Source organism: Suncus etruscus, chromosome 13 (genome assembly GCF_024139225.1).
Source record: "Suncus etruscus isolate mSunEtr1 chromosome 13, mSunEtr1.pri.cur, whole genome shotgun sequence".
In the NCBI taxonomy this organism is placed as follows: Eukaryota; Metazoa; Chordata; class Mammalia; order Eulipotyphla; family Soricidae; genus Suncus; species Suncus etruscus.
Genome location: NC_064860.1, coordinates 27,308,318 through 27,325,993, shown reverse-complemented (window position 1 = coordinate 27,325,993; position 17,676 = coordinate 27,308,318). Strand labels below are relative to the sequence as shown.

At 38.5% G+C, this 17,676-nt stretch overlaps 1 protein-coding gene across 1 annotated transcript in view; it reads left to right on the top strand.

Annotated features, from left to right (window-relative positions):
* Positions 1 to 17,676, top strand: part of IQCB1 (IQ motif containing B1) — a 71,014-nt gene that overhangs the window by 4,164 nt on the left and 49,174 nt on the right. The window contains exons 4-5 of the mRNA XM_049785899.1: positions 2,173 to 2,266; positions 5,864 to 5,963. Coding sequence (XP_049641856.1) covers positions 2,173 to 2,266; positions 5,864 to 5,963 — 194 coding nt within the window. The remainder of the gene's footprint in view (positions 1 to 2,172; positions 2,267 to 5,863; positions 5,964 to 17,676) is intronic.

Sequence of the window (17,676 nt, the reverse complement as noted above, 5' to 3'; positions counted from 1 at the left end):
ATTAAAATATTAAGTACAAAATAATTTAAATACTATTTATATATCATATGCATATACACTTTAAATAAATAACCATAATTTGCATAATTTGGGTATCTTCTGAAGCTCTACTAAAATACTTAAGGTCATTTCTCCTGATAATCAGCCTTAGCATTGTGGTGCTACATGGATCCAGCAGTGCTGCAAGCCATTAGGACTAACCAAAAATGCTTGGGAGGCACCAGGGCCTCAGGAGACCATGCGGGGGTAGGAATCAAACTTACGACTTAGTGCATGAAAGGCAGCCACTCCAATTCTTTGAGCTATCTTCCCAGCCCTATCTATATATCTATATATATTTATATCTGTATATATATTTATATCTGTATATATATAAAACTTTTAACATTTTATTTAAATTATAGGTGTGTGATGTTTGCATATATTTATTAGAAGGGAAAAGAACCTATTCAAAATTTGTAAGTGATTCAAGGATTGTTTTATCACTCTCTCAGAGACCATAAATTTGGGAGTGATGTTATTCAGTGATTTCTTTTAAGGAAAATTAAAGTCTACAATTTAAATGTTACACTTTGAGTTTTATAACAATAAGGATTTTGATACCTATTCTTCTGTGTCTTTTGGCAAAATTGATAAAGGTCATTTATCAGGTTAAAGAAATACTTGTTTAGGGGCCGGAGAGATAGCATGGAGGTAAGGTGTTAGCATTGCATGCAAAAGGTCAGTGGTTTGAATCCGAGCATCCCATATGTTCCCCCCGAGTCTGCCAGGAGTGATTTCTGAGTAGAGTCAGGAGTAACCCCTGAGCGCTGCTGGATGTGACCCAAAAACAAAAATAATAATAATAATAATAATAATAATAATAATAATAATAATAAAATTAAAAAAAGAAATACTTGTTTAATGACTTTTTTTTAATTGTAACTTAGCACATGATAATTCAATCATATCTATCACCCCTTGTTGGAATAATAGGAACAAAATTATTTTACTATTTTAACAAATAATAATATAGCAGTCTTAATATTCTTTTTTTTTTTTTTTGGTTTTTGGGCCACACCCAGTAACGCTCAGGGGTTACTCCTGGCTATGTGCTCAGAAGTTGCTCCTGGCTTGGGGGACCATATGGGACACCGGGGGATCGAACCGCGGTCCGTCCAAGGTTAGCGCAGGCAAGGCAGGCACCTTACCTTTAGCGCCACCGCCCGGCCCCATCAGTCTTAATATTCTTAACATTATTTTTGTGCTACATTACATTCAGGGCAGGAATTCAATTTGTCATCTATGTACAACTTTCCACTAAAGTTAAAATTACGTAATCAGTAAATGACAAAATTATGAATGAAGAAAGAACCACACAAAACTTTATGTATTTAGGGGCCGGGCGGTGGCGCTGGAGGTAAGGTGCCTGCCTTGCCTGCTAGCCTAGGACGGACCGCGGTTCGATCCCCCCGGCGTCCCATATGGTCCCCCAAGAAGCCAGGAGCAACTTCTGAGCGCATAGCCAGGAGTAACCCCTGAGCGTCACAGGGTGTGGCCCAAAAACCAAAAAAAAAACAAAACAAAAAAAAAAACTTTATGTATTTAAAAACACTAGAACATTTACTTTGTGCCAAAGTTATTTTGTACACTTTATGTGGGAAACTAGAAGACAATGTATGCCCTCAAGAATTTAGAATAAAAACTGCAACTATGCATCTGAAATGCACTGATAATGTTTTATATGGGATATCTGTTTGTATTTATGCTGATTTCCAACTCTTTCTATATAATGAAATCACCAAAAAACTCTGAAAATACATGTGCCTGGCTTTACTATGGAAATTCAGATTCATTATTTTTGGTCTGTCCTGTATATGGGTTTATTTTAAAAATTTCACTTGGTTCTGATGCCGACTCAAAGGAAAGATAGTCTTGTATATTAACTTAAAGTGTGTACTCCTTATATTGTCTCATTTGACCTCGGTTAAGAGCCATTGTAGAATAGCTGCTACTACTACTACTACTCTGAAATCACAAGTCATATAAACTAAGCTAAACTCCCAAGTTATTACCACATAAATATCTAAGTTAGATCCAGAAGTTGCTGCTAACTCCCCAATGAAAAGTCTTCTTTTTTCAGTAAAGCAGTAAGAGAAAAATAAATTTGTTTTCTTTTGTGTGTGTATAAAGGGTGAAGAAAAAGATGAACTACTACACTTTTTCCAAGCTGTTACTGATTCTCTCTTATGGCTTTTAGGAGGCCATGTTCAACTCATTCAAAGTGGTAAAAAAAATATTTTGTTTGATTGGTTAGGTTCAGTCTAAGAGATTGAACCTAGACTTTCACAGATGCTAATCAAGTAATCTACCATTGAGCAACATCCTAAACCCCCCAGAAAAGATTTTTTTTTTTTGAGCCACGCTCACATGTACTTAAAGCTTATTCATTGATCTGTATTCTGGGTTCATGACTAGTACTTGGGAGACTAGATGGGGTTCTGAGGATCAAATCTAGATCAACCTCTTGCAAGGAAATTGTCCTGCCCATGCTTTACAGTCTCTTCAGCCCCAACCAAGAAAAGATTTTTAACATAACCTATATTTATGTTAAAATAATCTACTGTGTCAGCTTCTTTCTTTTTCTTTTTCTTTCTTTCTTTCTTTCTTCTTTCTTTCTTTCTTTCTTTCTTTCTTTCTTTCTTTCTTTCTTTCTTTTCTTTCTTTCTTTCTTTCTTTCTTTCTTTCTTTCTTTCTTTCTTTCTTTCTTTCTTTCTTTCTCTCTCTCTCTACTCTCTTCTCTCTCTCTCTTTCTTTCTTCTTCTTTCTTTCTCTTTCTTTCTTTCTTTCTTTCTTTCTTTCTTTCTTTCTTTCTTTCTTTCTTTGTGTTTGGGCCACACCCGTTTGACTCTCAGGGGTTACTCCTGGCTACGTGCTCAGAAATCACTCCTGGCTTGGGGGGACCATATGGGACGCTGGGGGATCGAACTGTAGTCCGTCCTACGCTAGCGCTTGCAAGGCAGACACCTTACCTCTAGCGCCACCTCTCCGGCCCCCAGCTTTTTCTAAAAATAAATTCTGATTACACATACAGATACACATACACAGTTAAGTAAAACCACTAAAATGCTGGAATGATTCCCCTCTCCCAAATTTTTTATTTATAAAAAATAAAAGCCTATTTGAACATTCCAGCTTTACATATCACATTATCAATAGGAATAGTAAGGGGAAATTGTTAAAATATAACTTTCTCCTATTTTCTTTATAGTAAATCTAAACAAGGGTTAATGATAATTTTAACTGTTATGGGGAAATTGGAGTTTCAAAGATTATACCACTGTTATATTTTAGGCTTTAAAGTGAGAGAGGAGCTGTAGTGATAGTATGAAGGGTAGGGCAATTGCCTTGCATGCAGCCGACTTTGGTGTAATTCCCATTGTCTCATATGGTCCCCAGAGCATGCCATAATTGATTTCTGACAACAGAGCCCGGAGTAACTCCTGAGAGCTGCTGGGTGTGGCCCCCCAAAACCAAATATATTTTAAAAAATTAAAAAAGTTAAGAGTAATTCTTAGTATAGAATAGATATATTTTGACTCATAGCATAACAATTCAAGTAAAAGTGAGCTCTTATTTAATGAACTTGAAAGTTATAGTATAAACTTTGAGAAATTAAGTATTTACATTAATTTTTGAAAAATATTGACTATTTTCAGAATCATGCATACATATACTTTGAAAAATCAAAAATTTAAGAGTTGGAAAAGTAAAGCAAAGCAATGTCTGGTCTGTAACAAAATGTTACTTTTTTTTCCTTTTTTTTTTTTTTTTTTGGTTTTTGGGCCACACCCGGCATTGCTCAGGGGTTACTACTGGCCATCTGCTCAGAAATAGCTCCTGGCAGGCACGGGGGACCATATGGGACACTGGGATTCGAACCTATCACCTTTGGTCCTGGATCGGCTGCTTGCAAGGCAAACGCCACTGTGCTATCTCTCCTGGCCCAAAAGAGGGAAAGGGAGGGAGGGAGGGAGGGAGGGAGGGAGGGAGGGAGGGAGGGAGGGAGGGAGGGAGGGAGGAAGAGAGAGAGGGAGAGAGGGAGAAGAGGGAGAAGAGGGAGAGAGAGAGAGAGAGAGAGAGAGAGAGAGAGAGAGAGAGAGAGAGAGAGAGAGAGAGAGAGAGAGAGAGAGAGAGACTAGAGCAGAAGACACAAGGTAACAAAGCAACAGCAGAAGCAAGAACTAAACAGTCTGGCTAACAGAAAGCAGGTTCTCTCTGGACTTGATGCTACCAGCTTTAGGTTAACAGGCTCTCATAGGCGCTGACAGGGTCTCCTCTCCAACCAGCAGACTCTCACTGTAAATAACCCAGTCCCAAATGCCCTCCATGAACATTAAGGAGGCGTTTCTGAAGTGACATCATCATATCAGGAACACAAGCTGGGTTCCTACACTGGTCCTATACCTCATTTTCTGTTTCTAAACTAATTGATTTCTGTTAATATAACTAACACTTTTGGCAGGTATATCCATATAAAACTATGTAACATGCTTATCTGCTTTTTATTTTTAAACATTTTTATCCATTATGGAAGATATTATAAAGTTGCCATTTAAAAAACTATTTTACCAGAAATCTAAAATACTTAGTCTCATTATACTATGATATAAAAGACCTAGTTAAAAGGTAGTTAAGACTGGGACATACACCACCACCATCCCATCCCCTCCCCCCCCAGACCCCCTCTCCACTGCCTGCAGAACCCCTGCCTCTCCCTTTAATGGAGATGCTCATTGGCTTCCAGGGATAAAACCAAGTTGTAAGCCCTTGAGGGGGGAGTAATAGTTACAAGAATACAGAATAATTTTTTTCCTAATTTTTACTATAGCACCATGTTTTACCAAGTTGTTCCTGGTATAGTAGTTTTGAGTGTTAAATGTTCAAATGTTAATCCCACCAACAGTATGACCATCTTTCACCAGTGTTCCAGTCTCCTACCCACCTCCATGCAGTGGATTGGATTCAATACTTAGCACTATATATGGTTTCTCATGCACCATCAGCTGTGGCTCAAAAAAAAAAAATCAAAATGAGTGATTTTATTTTAGTCACTGAAATTTCTAAGTTATACAATGGTTCAATATTAAGAAATGTTTTTAATTTAAAGGGTGATAAAGTGATTATTTATATATATATATTCCAGCTTCATAAGGTGGAATGACTTATTTTCAGTTTTAAAACATTCTACATTTTCTAACTAATGAATGTTTTAATTGAGTCACTGAGATACACAGTTATAAAGTTGTTTATAATTAAGTCTATCATACAGTGTTCCAGCACCCAAACCTTCAACAGTGCAAATGTCCTGCCATAGTATCCCCAGTTTCCCTCACACTCTCCCCTTGCACCTGCCTCTAGGGCAGACATATTCTCTCTCTCTCTCTCTCTCTCTCTCTCTCTCTCTCTCTCTCTCTCTCTCTCGCTCTCTCTCTCTCTCTCTCTCTCTCTCTCTCTCTCTCTCACACACACACACACACACACACACACACACTTACAAGTGCCTTAAAATATTCTTTACATCATGGAAAGACAAATTTAGGGCCCGAGAGAGAGTACAGCAGATAGGGCACTTGCCTTACACATAGACATCCCAGGCTTGATCCCCATCACCCCACATTGTCCCTTGTATCTAAAGGAGTGATCCCTAAGTGATGAGCAAGAGTAAGCCCAAAACCCACTGAGTGTGAGAAAAGAAAAAGAAGACACTGAATAGGCCTAGTAGTTGTGTGATTTACTTTTAAAGATGGTAAAACATGTTTGAATAGAATTCTTAGTTTTTATTTTAATCTTTTTTTTTTTTTTTTTTGCTTTTTTCCCTTAGTATTACAGAGTGATCATTTCTTGCACTTACTGCAAACTGACAATGTTCAACTAGGATCTACCATCTTGGCTACACTACAGAAAATACTACAGATCAGCAGGTGATTTGTTGTACAAAATAATGCTTTTCTTGAAATCAAATGACTTCCCATTTTCTCCCATTTTTTAAAGTCATAGATTGTTATGACTTAAAACTATTATTGTCTTTTGTTTTGTTTTGTTTTTGTTTTTTTTGGGCCACACCCATTTGATGCTCAGGGGTTACTCCTGGCTAAGCACTCAGAAATTGCCCCTGGCTTGGTGGGACTATATGGGACACCAGAGGATCGAACCGTGATCCTTCCTTGGCTAGCACTTGCAAGACAGGCACCTTACCTCTAGCGCCACCTCACAGGTCCAAAACTATCATTGTTTTATAGAAAAATTAATATGAAATATATAAAAATGGAAGTGGTCAAATAATGGTATCTCTGACTTCAAGAAGAAAATTGTATCTGAAAACAAATACTGGTATCTTTTCTTAATATTTTTAGCAACTGCAAGCTCTGTATTATGCAGATGCTACAAGGAGCATAAGAAATGTCAGGGCCCGACTGGTAGCATAGTGGTAGGGCATTTGCCTTGCATGTGGCTGACCCAGGACAGACGCAGGTTCAATCCCCAGCATCCCATATTGTCCCCTGAGCCAGAAGCAATTTCTGAGCACAGTGCCAGGAGTAATTCCTGAGCACCACTGGGTGTTGTCCAAAAAAGCAAACAAAAAAAAGTAATAGATAATTTTCTCAGGTTAAAGAGGAAAAGCAGATCATACACAAGCACCAAAAGTATTTTTGGTTTTAATTATTATTTTATAATAATATTTAATTATTATTTTATTTTGTTTTGTTTCAATTTTTGAGTCACACATGGTAGTGCTGAGACGTCTGTTCTGGTTGTGCTCAGGGAACCCCTCTGTAGTACTGAGGTTTGAACTCAGGTTGACTGCTTGCAAGACGAGTGCCTTAACCACTGTACCATCTCTCCACCTTCAAAAAATATTTTTAGAAATAAAAATATACAGCTTCTAAGAAGATAAAATTCCCAAATATATCACATACAAATTAGTAAGTGAACAAACTTAATGATCAATAGACCAAAATTGACATAAATGTTGGAATTAACAGACTGGAACATTAGGACAGTTACAAAAACAAACAAACTAAAAAAACAGTGAGAAGTGAATAGACATTTCCTCAAAGAAGCCAAAAGACACATGTCACTAATGACTCCATGTCACTAATCATCAGGGAGATGCAAATCAAAACAACAATGAGGTACCATCTCACATCTCAGAGTGGTACACATCACAAAGAATAAGAATAATAAGTAATGTAGCATAAAATAATTAACGATGGGGCTGGATGGCGGTGGATGGAGGCCTTTGTGCTTAGGCCCCAGCCACGTGGCTTCATCCCCCATCCAGCTGGCAAGTTCCAGGCCCAGGTAGTTGGCGTAATCAAGACTCACTCACATGCATGCTTCAGGAAGAATCATCTTTATTTATGCCCTAGCCACCACAGTGTGGTGGCCTATGTCAACCTTTTAAGCATTCAGCTATATTTTGCTGAGCCCTGCATCTTATTCTCCTGTTAGCCATCTTCCCTTTGGGCTCCATGCGCCCAAAGATCCAAAGCCAGGAAGCCAAGCCGGGCCAAGAGAGAAACGGCAAAAGTGGCACCAGCCCCGAATCCCCTGGCTCAGAGGTTTATCTATCCTTTTCCAGACCCCTCCCAGAAATGGGAGGTCTTGCAGGTAGTTACACCTATTATCCGGTTCCCAAAAACTCCTCCCAGATATGGGTGGGTCTTGGGGTACACCCACATTTCCCCCTTTTTTAAATATTTTCATGCGCCAACAAACGTAATAAAGTGAAAATTAATATACCAGCCCTTTTCAAAAACATATCATTTGCAAAATATACTTTACACCTGTAACCTAAAATTCTATTAATAGCTTTTTTACCAAGCACTATTTTGGAACTTTCATGTTCCTATACTTTTAAACTATATTGGGGGAACTTCATGTTCCTATACCTATTCTATACACAAGTACTGCAGCATACATGCATAACATACATTTTAAAAACAGGCTACGTACATTAAAATACACAGTAAAACATTTTGCAATTGAAAATATTAACTTTGAAAGACAACAAAACACATTTAAATCATAAAGAAAATGACTAAGACAAAGATGCAGGTGGTTAGAAATTAGATGTTTTAGTTGGGCTAGAAGCTGTTTTACCTTCCTTTATTTTTATTTTTTAACCACTAACTAGCTAAAACTTATCCCATTACCAACTATGAGTGAAATATATGACTATTTGCTTAGTTTCTACACCTAAAATCACAGTTTAAATGATTAATTTGTTCCACGCATGATCTCACCATGTTGATGTCACCATGTGGCTTTTGTAAATTTTTAGATTTTAGATGCTGGTTTGTTCCACGCTGATCTCACCACGTGGCTTCTGTAAACTTTAAAAGTTCAGATGTTTTGTCCCACGCTGATCTTACCACGTGGCTTTCTTCCGTAGTTCCAGGCTCCGCTGCCGGGTTTGTGATCTGGAGCGAGGTTTTTTTCGCTTTTCTTCGGGCCAAACTGAGCCCAGCCAAGCCCGATTCCAGCCGATATCCCAGCCGAGCCGAGCTGCTTGGAGCTTGCCGCTTGGAGCTTTTTGCCGCAGGGGCTTCACCGCTGCCTCTTTTTTCCCCTCTGGGAGCACTTTGGATGTTCAGAGTTCCAAGTGATTTAAACTAAAAGTTCAGTTCGAAATTTCCAAAGTCGAATCCAAATTCAAGCCAAAGGTCATTTTTAGAAAATCAGTCCACTTTAAATACAGTCTTTTTTCTCCTCCGTTTCCAATTTAGACTTTTAATAAGTCTTTGAAGAGGCCCAGGGTTTTTTGTTTCTTGTAACAAAGTTTCAGTTTTGGGCCTGGGCCTGGGCTGGAGGTGATGAAAGCTTCCAACCTCTCTTGTTTATTTGCCCCTTCTTTTTCCTAGAAGGGGTTACGGCCAATTTGAACATGGCTCCACGTGGCCCAGTGTTTGGGGCTCAGTGCACCCGAAAAGAGCCAAAATGAAACAAAAGAGCAGAAATCTCACCCATTTTTGCTAGTTTTGTTGGGTCCAGGATTCAGGTCAAAGTTTCGGAGCGCCATTTGTAGCAGGACAGCCCTGAAGAGGTTGACTGATGGAGGGATGGAGAATGAGGCCCTTTTCTTCCAGCTCGTAGCACGTGTCTGCCACCCTGTCTAATGGCATAATGGCGCCCGAACAGGGACCTGAACCCTGGACCCTCAGAACTGTAAGTGAAATATTTCATTGGAAATTTCCTATGCTGACCATCAAATGGTTTCTGTGGTTAGTCATGTGGATTTTACCACCCTTAGTCTTACGCATTGGTGCTCTAGTATACAAGTGGATCATTCCATTTTGTTTTAAAACTAATTGGTTTTGATCTAAGGACAATCACTGCGTTGGATGGTTGTGTCTATATTTCAATGAAAAGTGTAGTGTCTCTAGCCATCATAGTTTGTGGAATTTCTGTGTTGACTAACGTTATTATTATGAGCATAGTTATTTGCTGTTATTTCTATTTAGGAAATAGAAAGTGTAGAAATGGTGAGGCTAAAACCAGTATAGATAATAATGAAATTTACTGACGAAAACTCAGACCAAGGTGCAGGCTGACGAAATCCAGCCCCACCATCAACAATATAGAAATTTTTGCTGGAAGAAAAACAACTCAGAATGTTAAGCTGATTCTAGTGAATTGCTTGACAGTAGTGACTCAGATATGATCTACCTCCAGTGCTAACTCCACGAAGTATGCCTCCTTCTAGTCACAAAATTGAATCGCAAGCAGAGCAGATTCAAAAAATGAACCACATGGCTCAGTCTCAGAGCTCTATTCAGAGTAATTTTGCTAATCAGGCTTATCCCCTATAGACGGGGTAAATGTTTCTAACTATGTACCCTAACAGATGGAAAGAATTAGATCGGTTTAAAAGATCATGTAAAGAAAATGGGCAAAATCGCCATACAGTGTGGAGTTATTAAGACTTTGGAGTCATAACTCATCTTGGACTTTGTATGATTTTAAAGAAATCGCTGAAATATGCCTGTCATCTAAACAGCGAACTTGAATGGGAAATGTACTATTCAGAAGGCCGTAAAAGCTAAATTATATAGTCCGGATGGTATGAAAAAGCAAGTGGCAGGTGTTACTCTATCGTATGAATTATTGATGGCAGAAAATCAATTTGCAAATATTCAGACGCAAGCAGCTTTACCTAAGGAAATCTTAAATGTTAATCAGGGAGATTGCATTGTCAGCATGGGAAAAAATTGATTCTAACAGCATTGGTAGAGGGAAACTTTTTAAAAATTACCCAAGGCCCTTATGAGGTCATTTGCAGAGTTTGTAGGTAAGATTAAAGATGCTCTGAAGTTACAGGTGGAAGATGAGGAGATTAGAAACTTCCTAGTAAAATCTGTGGCCTATCATAATGCATAATTCAGCCTGTAGATTAGTATTGAATACATAAATGAAAAGTCAGATCTGAATGATTACCTTTATGCCTGCCGGAATGTCTATGTGGAACCCCAACCCCCACCCCACTCAGACTCAGTACAAAACCTTCCCAGTTACCAAGGGAACAATGTCTTACTCCCCTCGGGGACAGAACACTTTCCGGAAACCAGGTCTTTGCCCAAAATGCAAAAGGGGTCGCCACTCAGGGCGAAAAGATGGCAGATCCAGAAACCTCGATTAATAATAACCTAAGTAGAGGTTTCAACACAGTCCCCAGGGAGGCAAATCGCCTGCTACCATTGTGGAAAACAGGGGACATATCAAAAGAAATTGTCGTCTCCTTATAAATTCAGCTCCCCAAGAACACACATACAAGATGCAGGGAAACGCCCACAGGGCCTCCCCCCAGGCCCTTCCAAATCAGGGGCAAAGTTCACAGACAATAATCCTTCCAAGCCCAGCCCAAGAAAATTCATCACGATAAGGGAATTAATCCACTCTACTTCAGGGAGTGCGGATTAGACATATTATGCCAGAGGACATTACAATTTACCCAGGAGCATGCCCTTACATGTTAGAAACTGGCATTGTAGGCCCGCCACCCCCCAGATACCATGGGTTAGATTCTTGGCAGAAGTTCCCTCAACATAAAGGGTATATCAGTAATCACTGGGTGTCATTGACTCAGAGTTCCATGGGAGGAAATCATTGTAGTTATTACTGTACCAGTTACATGGACCATTAAAAAAAGGAGGAAGCGATTGCCCAGATAGTAATAGTGCCTTATGTCAAATTGGGACTTCAGATAGACTAGAATTGGAGGTTTTGGAAGCACAGATCCGGTGCTGCTAAAACCCAATCGTGGCTCTGGTTACTAAATGTAAAGATGAACACCCAATGATCAAACTTCACTTGGAAGGGCAAACCCTTTGATGGAATGATAGATACGGGTGCTCAGGTTACCGTAATTTCTGATAAATGAATGGCCAGAAAATTGGCCTCTTCAGGAAATCCCGTATTCCCTAGAAGGAATAGGAGGCCTGAGTTCCTGTCTGTTGAGTACGAGGACTATACTATTTTACGGCCCAGAAAATCAAAAAGCAATAATCAGACCTCACGTGGGCCCATTTTCACCATCCCTGTGGGGCCGTGACCTACACAAACAGTGGAAAGCAGAATTCCACATCCCATTAGCTCCAGAAGAGTCCGAACCTTCTTTTGATTTAAAAACCCAAATTTTTAGTGGGGGCACTACCGTAAAAACACCAGCACCAATAAAAATAAAATGGAAATCTGATGAACCAATTTGGACAGGTCAGTGGCCCCTTAAAACTGATAAATTAAAGGTGCTGACAGAATTAGTGGAGGAACAGCTAAGTTTAGGGACATATTGAACCATCTTTTTCTCAATGGAATTCACCTATATTCACTATAAAAAAAGAAATCCGGTAAATGGAGACTTTTGATGGATCTTAGAGCTATAAATTTATCCATGATACCTATGGGCAAATTGCAGACTGGTTTACCATCACCTGTAGTTATTCCAAAGGAATGGGCCACTAATTATAATTGATCTGAAAGACTGCTTCTAACCCCATATTCCTATCCACCCAGATGATAAAAAACGTTTTGCATTCTCAGTTCCTTCTCTCAATAATACCCATACCCTGCAGACCGTTTTCCAATGGACTGTTCTGCCCCCAAGGCATGCTGAATTCCCCAACCATGTGTCAGTTTTTTGTAGATAAGGGTTTTGAGCCCTGCTCGTGAAAAATTTCCTCAAGCCATGATATTTCATTATACAGATGATATCTTGCTCACAAATGAACAACGAAACAGATTTACAGGAATTATACTCTTATGTTACTGACTGTTTACAAACATCAGGACTGAAAATAGCTTTAGAAAAAAATACAGATAATGCCACCGTATCAATATTTGGGTTTTAGTTTTGGACCGAGAACGTCTATACGTCCACAAAAATTTTCTATCAAAAAAAGAAAACCTCAGAACGCTTAATGATTTTCAGAGACTTTTAGGTGACGTAAATTGGCTCCGCCCTGCACTAGGAATCCCAAATGCAGAGTTATCTAATCTGTTTAAAACGTTGGAGGGTGATCCTGCTTTAGATTAGCCCGAGAAATTTAACAACAGGCTGCAAAAATGAATTAGGACATCTCTTGAGCAGATTAACAAAATCGTTTCTCTTCAAGATTCATCCCAGGAGAAAAGGTATACTGTTAATCTTCCCTACTATAGAAACCCCCACAGGGGCCTTGATGCAACAGTCAGGACCTTTTGGAATGGGTGTATTTACATAACAAACAACCTCGCTCAGGTTGTCCCTACTTACAACTGATTTCAGAGGATTATTATCAAGGCAAAGACTCAGATCTATATCTTTACCTAGGTTTCTTGATCCAGATATAATAGTTTTTTGCCAGTACAAAAAAAGGGAAATTGAGTCCAATATTGCCAATTAATGAATCTCTACAAAGGGCCCTCTCAGATTTCACAGGAGAAATATCCTCCCATTATCCAGGCAGGAAAAATTTGGGGACTTTTAAAGAAAACTCAGTTTGTTATTTCTTCAATTGTTCGTGATTCCCCCTATTCCCAATGCCCAAGGTTTTTTACATTGATGGATCCCAAAATGGAAAAGGAGGAATAACTGGAGACAACATTAATATGACCATTGATACCAGAATATAAATGCTGCACAGAAAGTTGAATTAGCAAACGTTAATATTACCTATTAGAAAATGTATCTGAAGCCATGAATATAGTTTCTCGATTCTTTGTATGTGGTAAATTTTTATGTCAGTGTGGATAGCCAGCTGCAATCCCTTAATAGCTAATAACGCCCGATCATATACAGGACTTACTTAAAACAATTACAGTCAGCTTCTTCAAAAACGAACTGAGGCCCAGCTTCATCACACATATTTAGAGCTCCCACTCAGGTCTTCCAGGACCTATGGCTGCAAGGAAATAATACTGCTGACGTTGCCTAGCGAAGAGCCTAATATTTAAATCACCTAATAGAGGAACAATTCAGTCCCTACACACAAATGCTCGCCGTTGTACCCATGTGAATTTACCAAATTCCATGGAGGCAAGCTAGAGAAATCGTAGAAAACTGCAACGTATGTGCACCGTTAACAAAAAAGACTCACATAGCAGGAGCAAACCCAAGAGGCTTACAGTCTAACGAACTTTGGCAAATGGATATAACTCAAACAGATTTATTTCCAAGGAAACCTTATCTTCATGTTGTGGTGGACACTTATTCTCGGTTTATGTGGGCAATTCCCATGTCTTCTCAAAAATCTAAGGCTGCTTGTAGTTTTCTTTTACAATGTTTCTCTGTGATGGGTATTCCATATTCTATAAAAACTGATAATGGGCCAGCCTATGTTAGCAAAACTTTTGAATTTTTTTGTAAGGAATGGCAGATAAGACATCTCAGAGGAATTCCTTACAATTGTAGGGGACAGGCCATTGTAGAAAGGACTCACAGAAACCTTAAAAACTCAATTGCAAAAAATAGAAAATAGGAGTTTACCACCAACGGATTTGCTGTCTTTGACTCTGTATCACACTAAATTACTTTAACTTACCCCAAGGGGAAAGCTACACTGCAGCGGAAAGACATTTTAAAGAAGATATCAGAGACAAGAAACTACCCATAAAACCTATTGGATCAAGGAGGATGAAAAATGGATAGGCTGCTATCGTCCTCTAAGAGGAAGGGGTTAGCCTATGTTTCTATAAATGATGACCCTGCTCCAAAAAATTTTTGGGTTTCCATACGTCTTGTTAGAAATCGGGCTATGCAACAAATGATCAGGTTCAGACTACAATCCTCCCCTTCAGAAGAAAAAACAGAATACTTCAGACAACTAACAGCAGTAATATTACTAAGGTCGTCTGGGGCAGGGAACGATTTAGCTGTCACACACCATAGCAATGAGTGGAGACTGGATGTAGTGATAAACCCTTACACTCCGAGATGCAAAAGAAAGACAGGAACCTGTCTTAACTGGGCTCCAAAATATAGAAACTCTTGCTACATGAACTCAATATTGCAATGCTTGTATAATATTTCAGAGCTTAACTCAGTATTTTTATAAAGATCATTATAAAAAAGGATATTAACAAGAAAAAATCCGATGGGGCATTGAAGGTAAATTAGCCGAAGAATTTGGTCGGCTCATCAAAACCATGGGAAATGGATTTCATAGATATATTAACCCTGAAAGCTTCAAAGTAACAATTGGTTTACTAATTAATGACCCAGTTTGCTGGACACAATCAGCAGGATCCTCACGAACTACTGATGTTTCCTAATAGAGGGATTAACATCAGGACTGCTTACTGTAAATCTAATGGACAGACAAAACTACACATCTCATGGGAAATGAAAATTATGAACAATTTAGTCCAGGAACACCAAAAGGCTCATAAATCTATTATTAGTGATCTCTTTCAAGGACAATTCAAATCGATACTCCAGTGTCTCACTTGCCACCAAAAGTCTGAGGTTTATGAGACATTTGTTCATTTGTCTTTGGCTGTTACATCTACAGAGTAAAATGTACATTACAGGAATGCCTCTCTGAATTTTTTAGAAGAAGGAAGAATTAAGAAATGACAACCAAGTTCTTGCAACAGTTGCAAAAATAGGAGAGGGAATTTTCAAAGAAAACGTAGCTTATGGTAAAGCTGCCACAGTACTTATAATACACTTGAAACGTTTTTGCTTTTGATGGCAAGACATATAAAAAAATTGCATACTTATGTAGATTTTCCTTTAGAAGACCTCATTTAGAGGAGAATTCACTTCAGAGAATAAAAGCAAGATTAAGAAATACAACTTATCATCGGTGTCAAACCATTATGGGTAAAAGTTCACTATGGACACTGTACTTCATACTGGTAAAATTGCTGCAAAACAACACTGGATCAATTTTGATGACAAGGAAGATCAAAAAAGTCCCTAATACATTGGTGAAAATCCACAGCAGCATACATCCTGTATTTATACTTCTTAGAGATCTACAATGAACACCAGATAATCATTTTACTTCCTTATCAGTTTGCTATTAATTGCTCTAGGATTCTTTCCACAGGCATGATCAATGAATATAGATTGAAAATCATGAATCCCCAATTGTGTTTCCTTGTAGGATGGATTTATGTCTTAATTTCATTATTGCTCTAGGTCTCAGTTAATCATGAAATTTTACAAATTAATTTTAGGTCAAGGTTCACCTGAAAGAGGAAATTTCTCATCATATTAATGTTGTTTTTTCTTTCTAGGTATACTCATTTAACGACTTTCACTCTTTTATTTTAACATCATTGGCTTTATTTCCCTCAATTTAGGTTTTTAAGCAACGCTTACATAATGATAATTTTAGGTGACTTTCTTCACAGTGCTTCTTGCCTATGATTGATTATCATAAAGTTACTGTTATAACAATAACTTGGTAGTATATTACTGATATACACGTATAGTAGAGTTGTCCATGTTTGTATTATTGCATGAAATTCTCTTTCAGATCTGCTAGGCAAAACCAAAAAAAAAGAAAAAAAATTTTTTTTTGTGAATTTGAAATGATTTTATCCTAAACAATTGCCGCTATTACATTTGAAGGAGCTTTTAATTGATTCAGCTGAATTCTCTTTTGCTCTATTTTGTGATCCTTTCCAACAAATATTTTTAGTATGAGGTGGAGTGTGTATGGGCCAGATTTTTGTGAAGTCTGTGTATGTATGTCTTGTTTAGTGTCTGTCTGTTCTGCATATTTTGTATATAGTTTCCTTTTTCCTAACTTTATCTTCCCCAAATTAGTCTTCCTTATCCTTCCTTCTCTCTTCCTAGTCCTTAACATTTTAATTTTCAGGATTTCACATGTGCAACCCATCTCCTTCACCCACAACTACAAGCTTCCTGATCTCGGCGGGAAGAGAGAAATCCATGACTGTTGGAGTTTTACACCATATATGCTGCAAACTTGTTGGAAATGAAGCCACCTGGGATTTGTGTCACAATGTAACACCAGAGAAAAGATCCATGGACAAGACCCACAGTCTCTGGATCCCAGTTAAACTGTGCTATCTGAATTTCTGGTTTTCCATCCACATACAAAATGCTATTGTTGACCGTTTCTACAATGGCTACCCCAAGATTGCACCGATCCCAAAGGAAATACAGAAGCCCAACCAACTTATGATGTAATGATGTAACGCTTGGGGATGCCCCAACACATGGATGACTGTACTGGCCTTCCTTCTTCATTCAGCGTGATGTTATCTCCTGTACAAGGCTTCAACTGGCTTTTCCAGACCCATCAAGTGTCTTCTGCCGGTCTTTCTGGAGTTCCAGACCCCTCATATTTACACATTGGTATTGAACTCTGTAGAAATTACATCTGTTGTTTTTCCTATAACTGTAATCCTTTGAAGTTATGTTTGGTACTTCGCTTCTTTTGACTATCGTAATTAATGTTTTTTTATTTTAGTTTTTAATATTAGGAATCGATGTTGTATTACATTAAGGTTTTGCTTTCTTGACTTTAGGTTTGTGAGTTATATATTATTGTCTATAATTTCCCAAATGATATTTTTGTCTGTTCTCAGGGTTTTTTGCGTGGGCGCATCATAGGCAAAATACTAGGTTTATAGAAGGTTCCATCCATTTTGGATGGGCCCTCAAGTTGTTTATTTACACAGGGAGGGTCTCTGCCTAAACATTTTGTTTTGGTTTGTGACTTAAGCTCCCATCTATAAATAGTCGACATCAATTTCAGACATCTTATGGACTTCAGACCGGATTAAGAACTTGGACTAAGTTCAGATACCTATTGATCATCATTGCAGTGGCTCCCCACTGTGCAGAGGGTGTATGTGCCACTTCTTCCGAAATAAAGGCCTAGTTCAATGCCCTCAAAGATGGGCTTTCTGGTCTACCTGAACTTGAATAAAAATGGAGCTGGAGAGATAGGCATGGAGGCGAGGCGATGGCCTTTCATGCAGAAGGTCATTGGTTCAAATGCCGGTATCTGCCAGGTAGCGATTTCTGAACGTGGAGTCAGGAGTAACTCCTGAGCACTGCCAGGTGTGACCCAAAAACGACCACCACCACCACCTACAACAACAACAAATAAAGAAAAGGTGCTTCTTCTTGCCTGCTACACAACCTTTCTGGTGTCTCTTCGAAAGATCTATGTA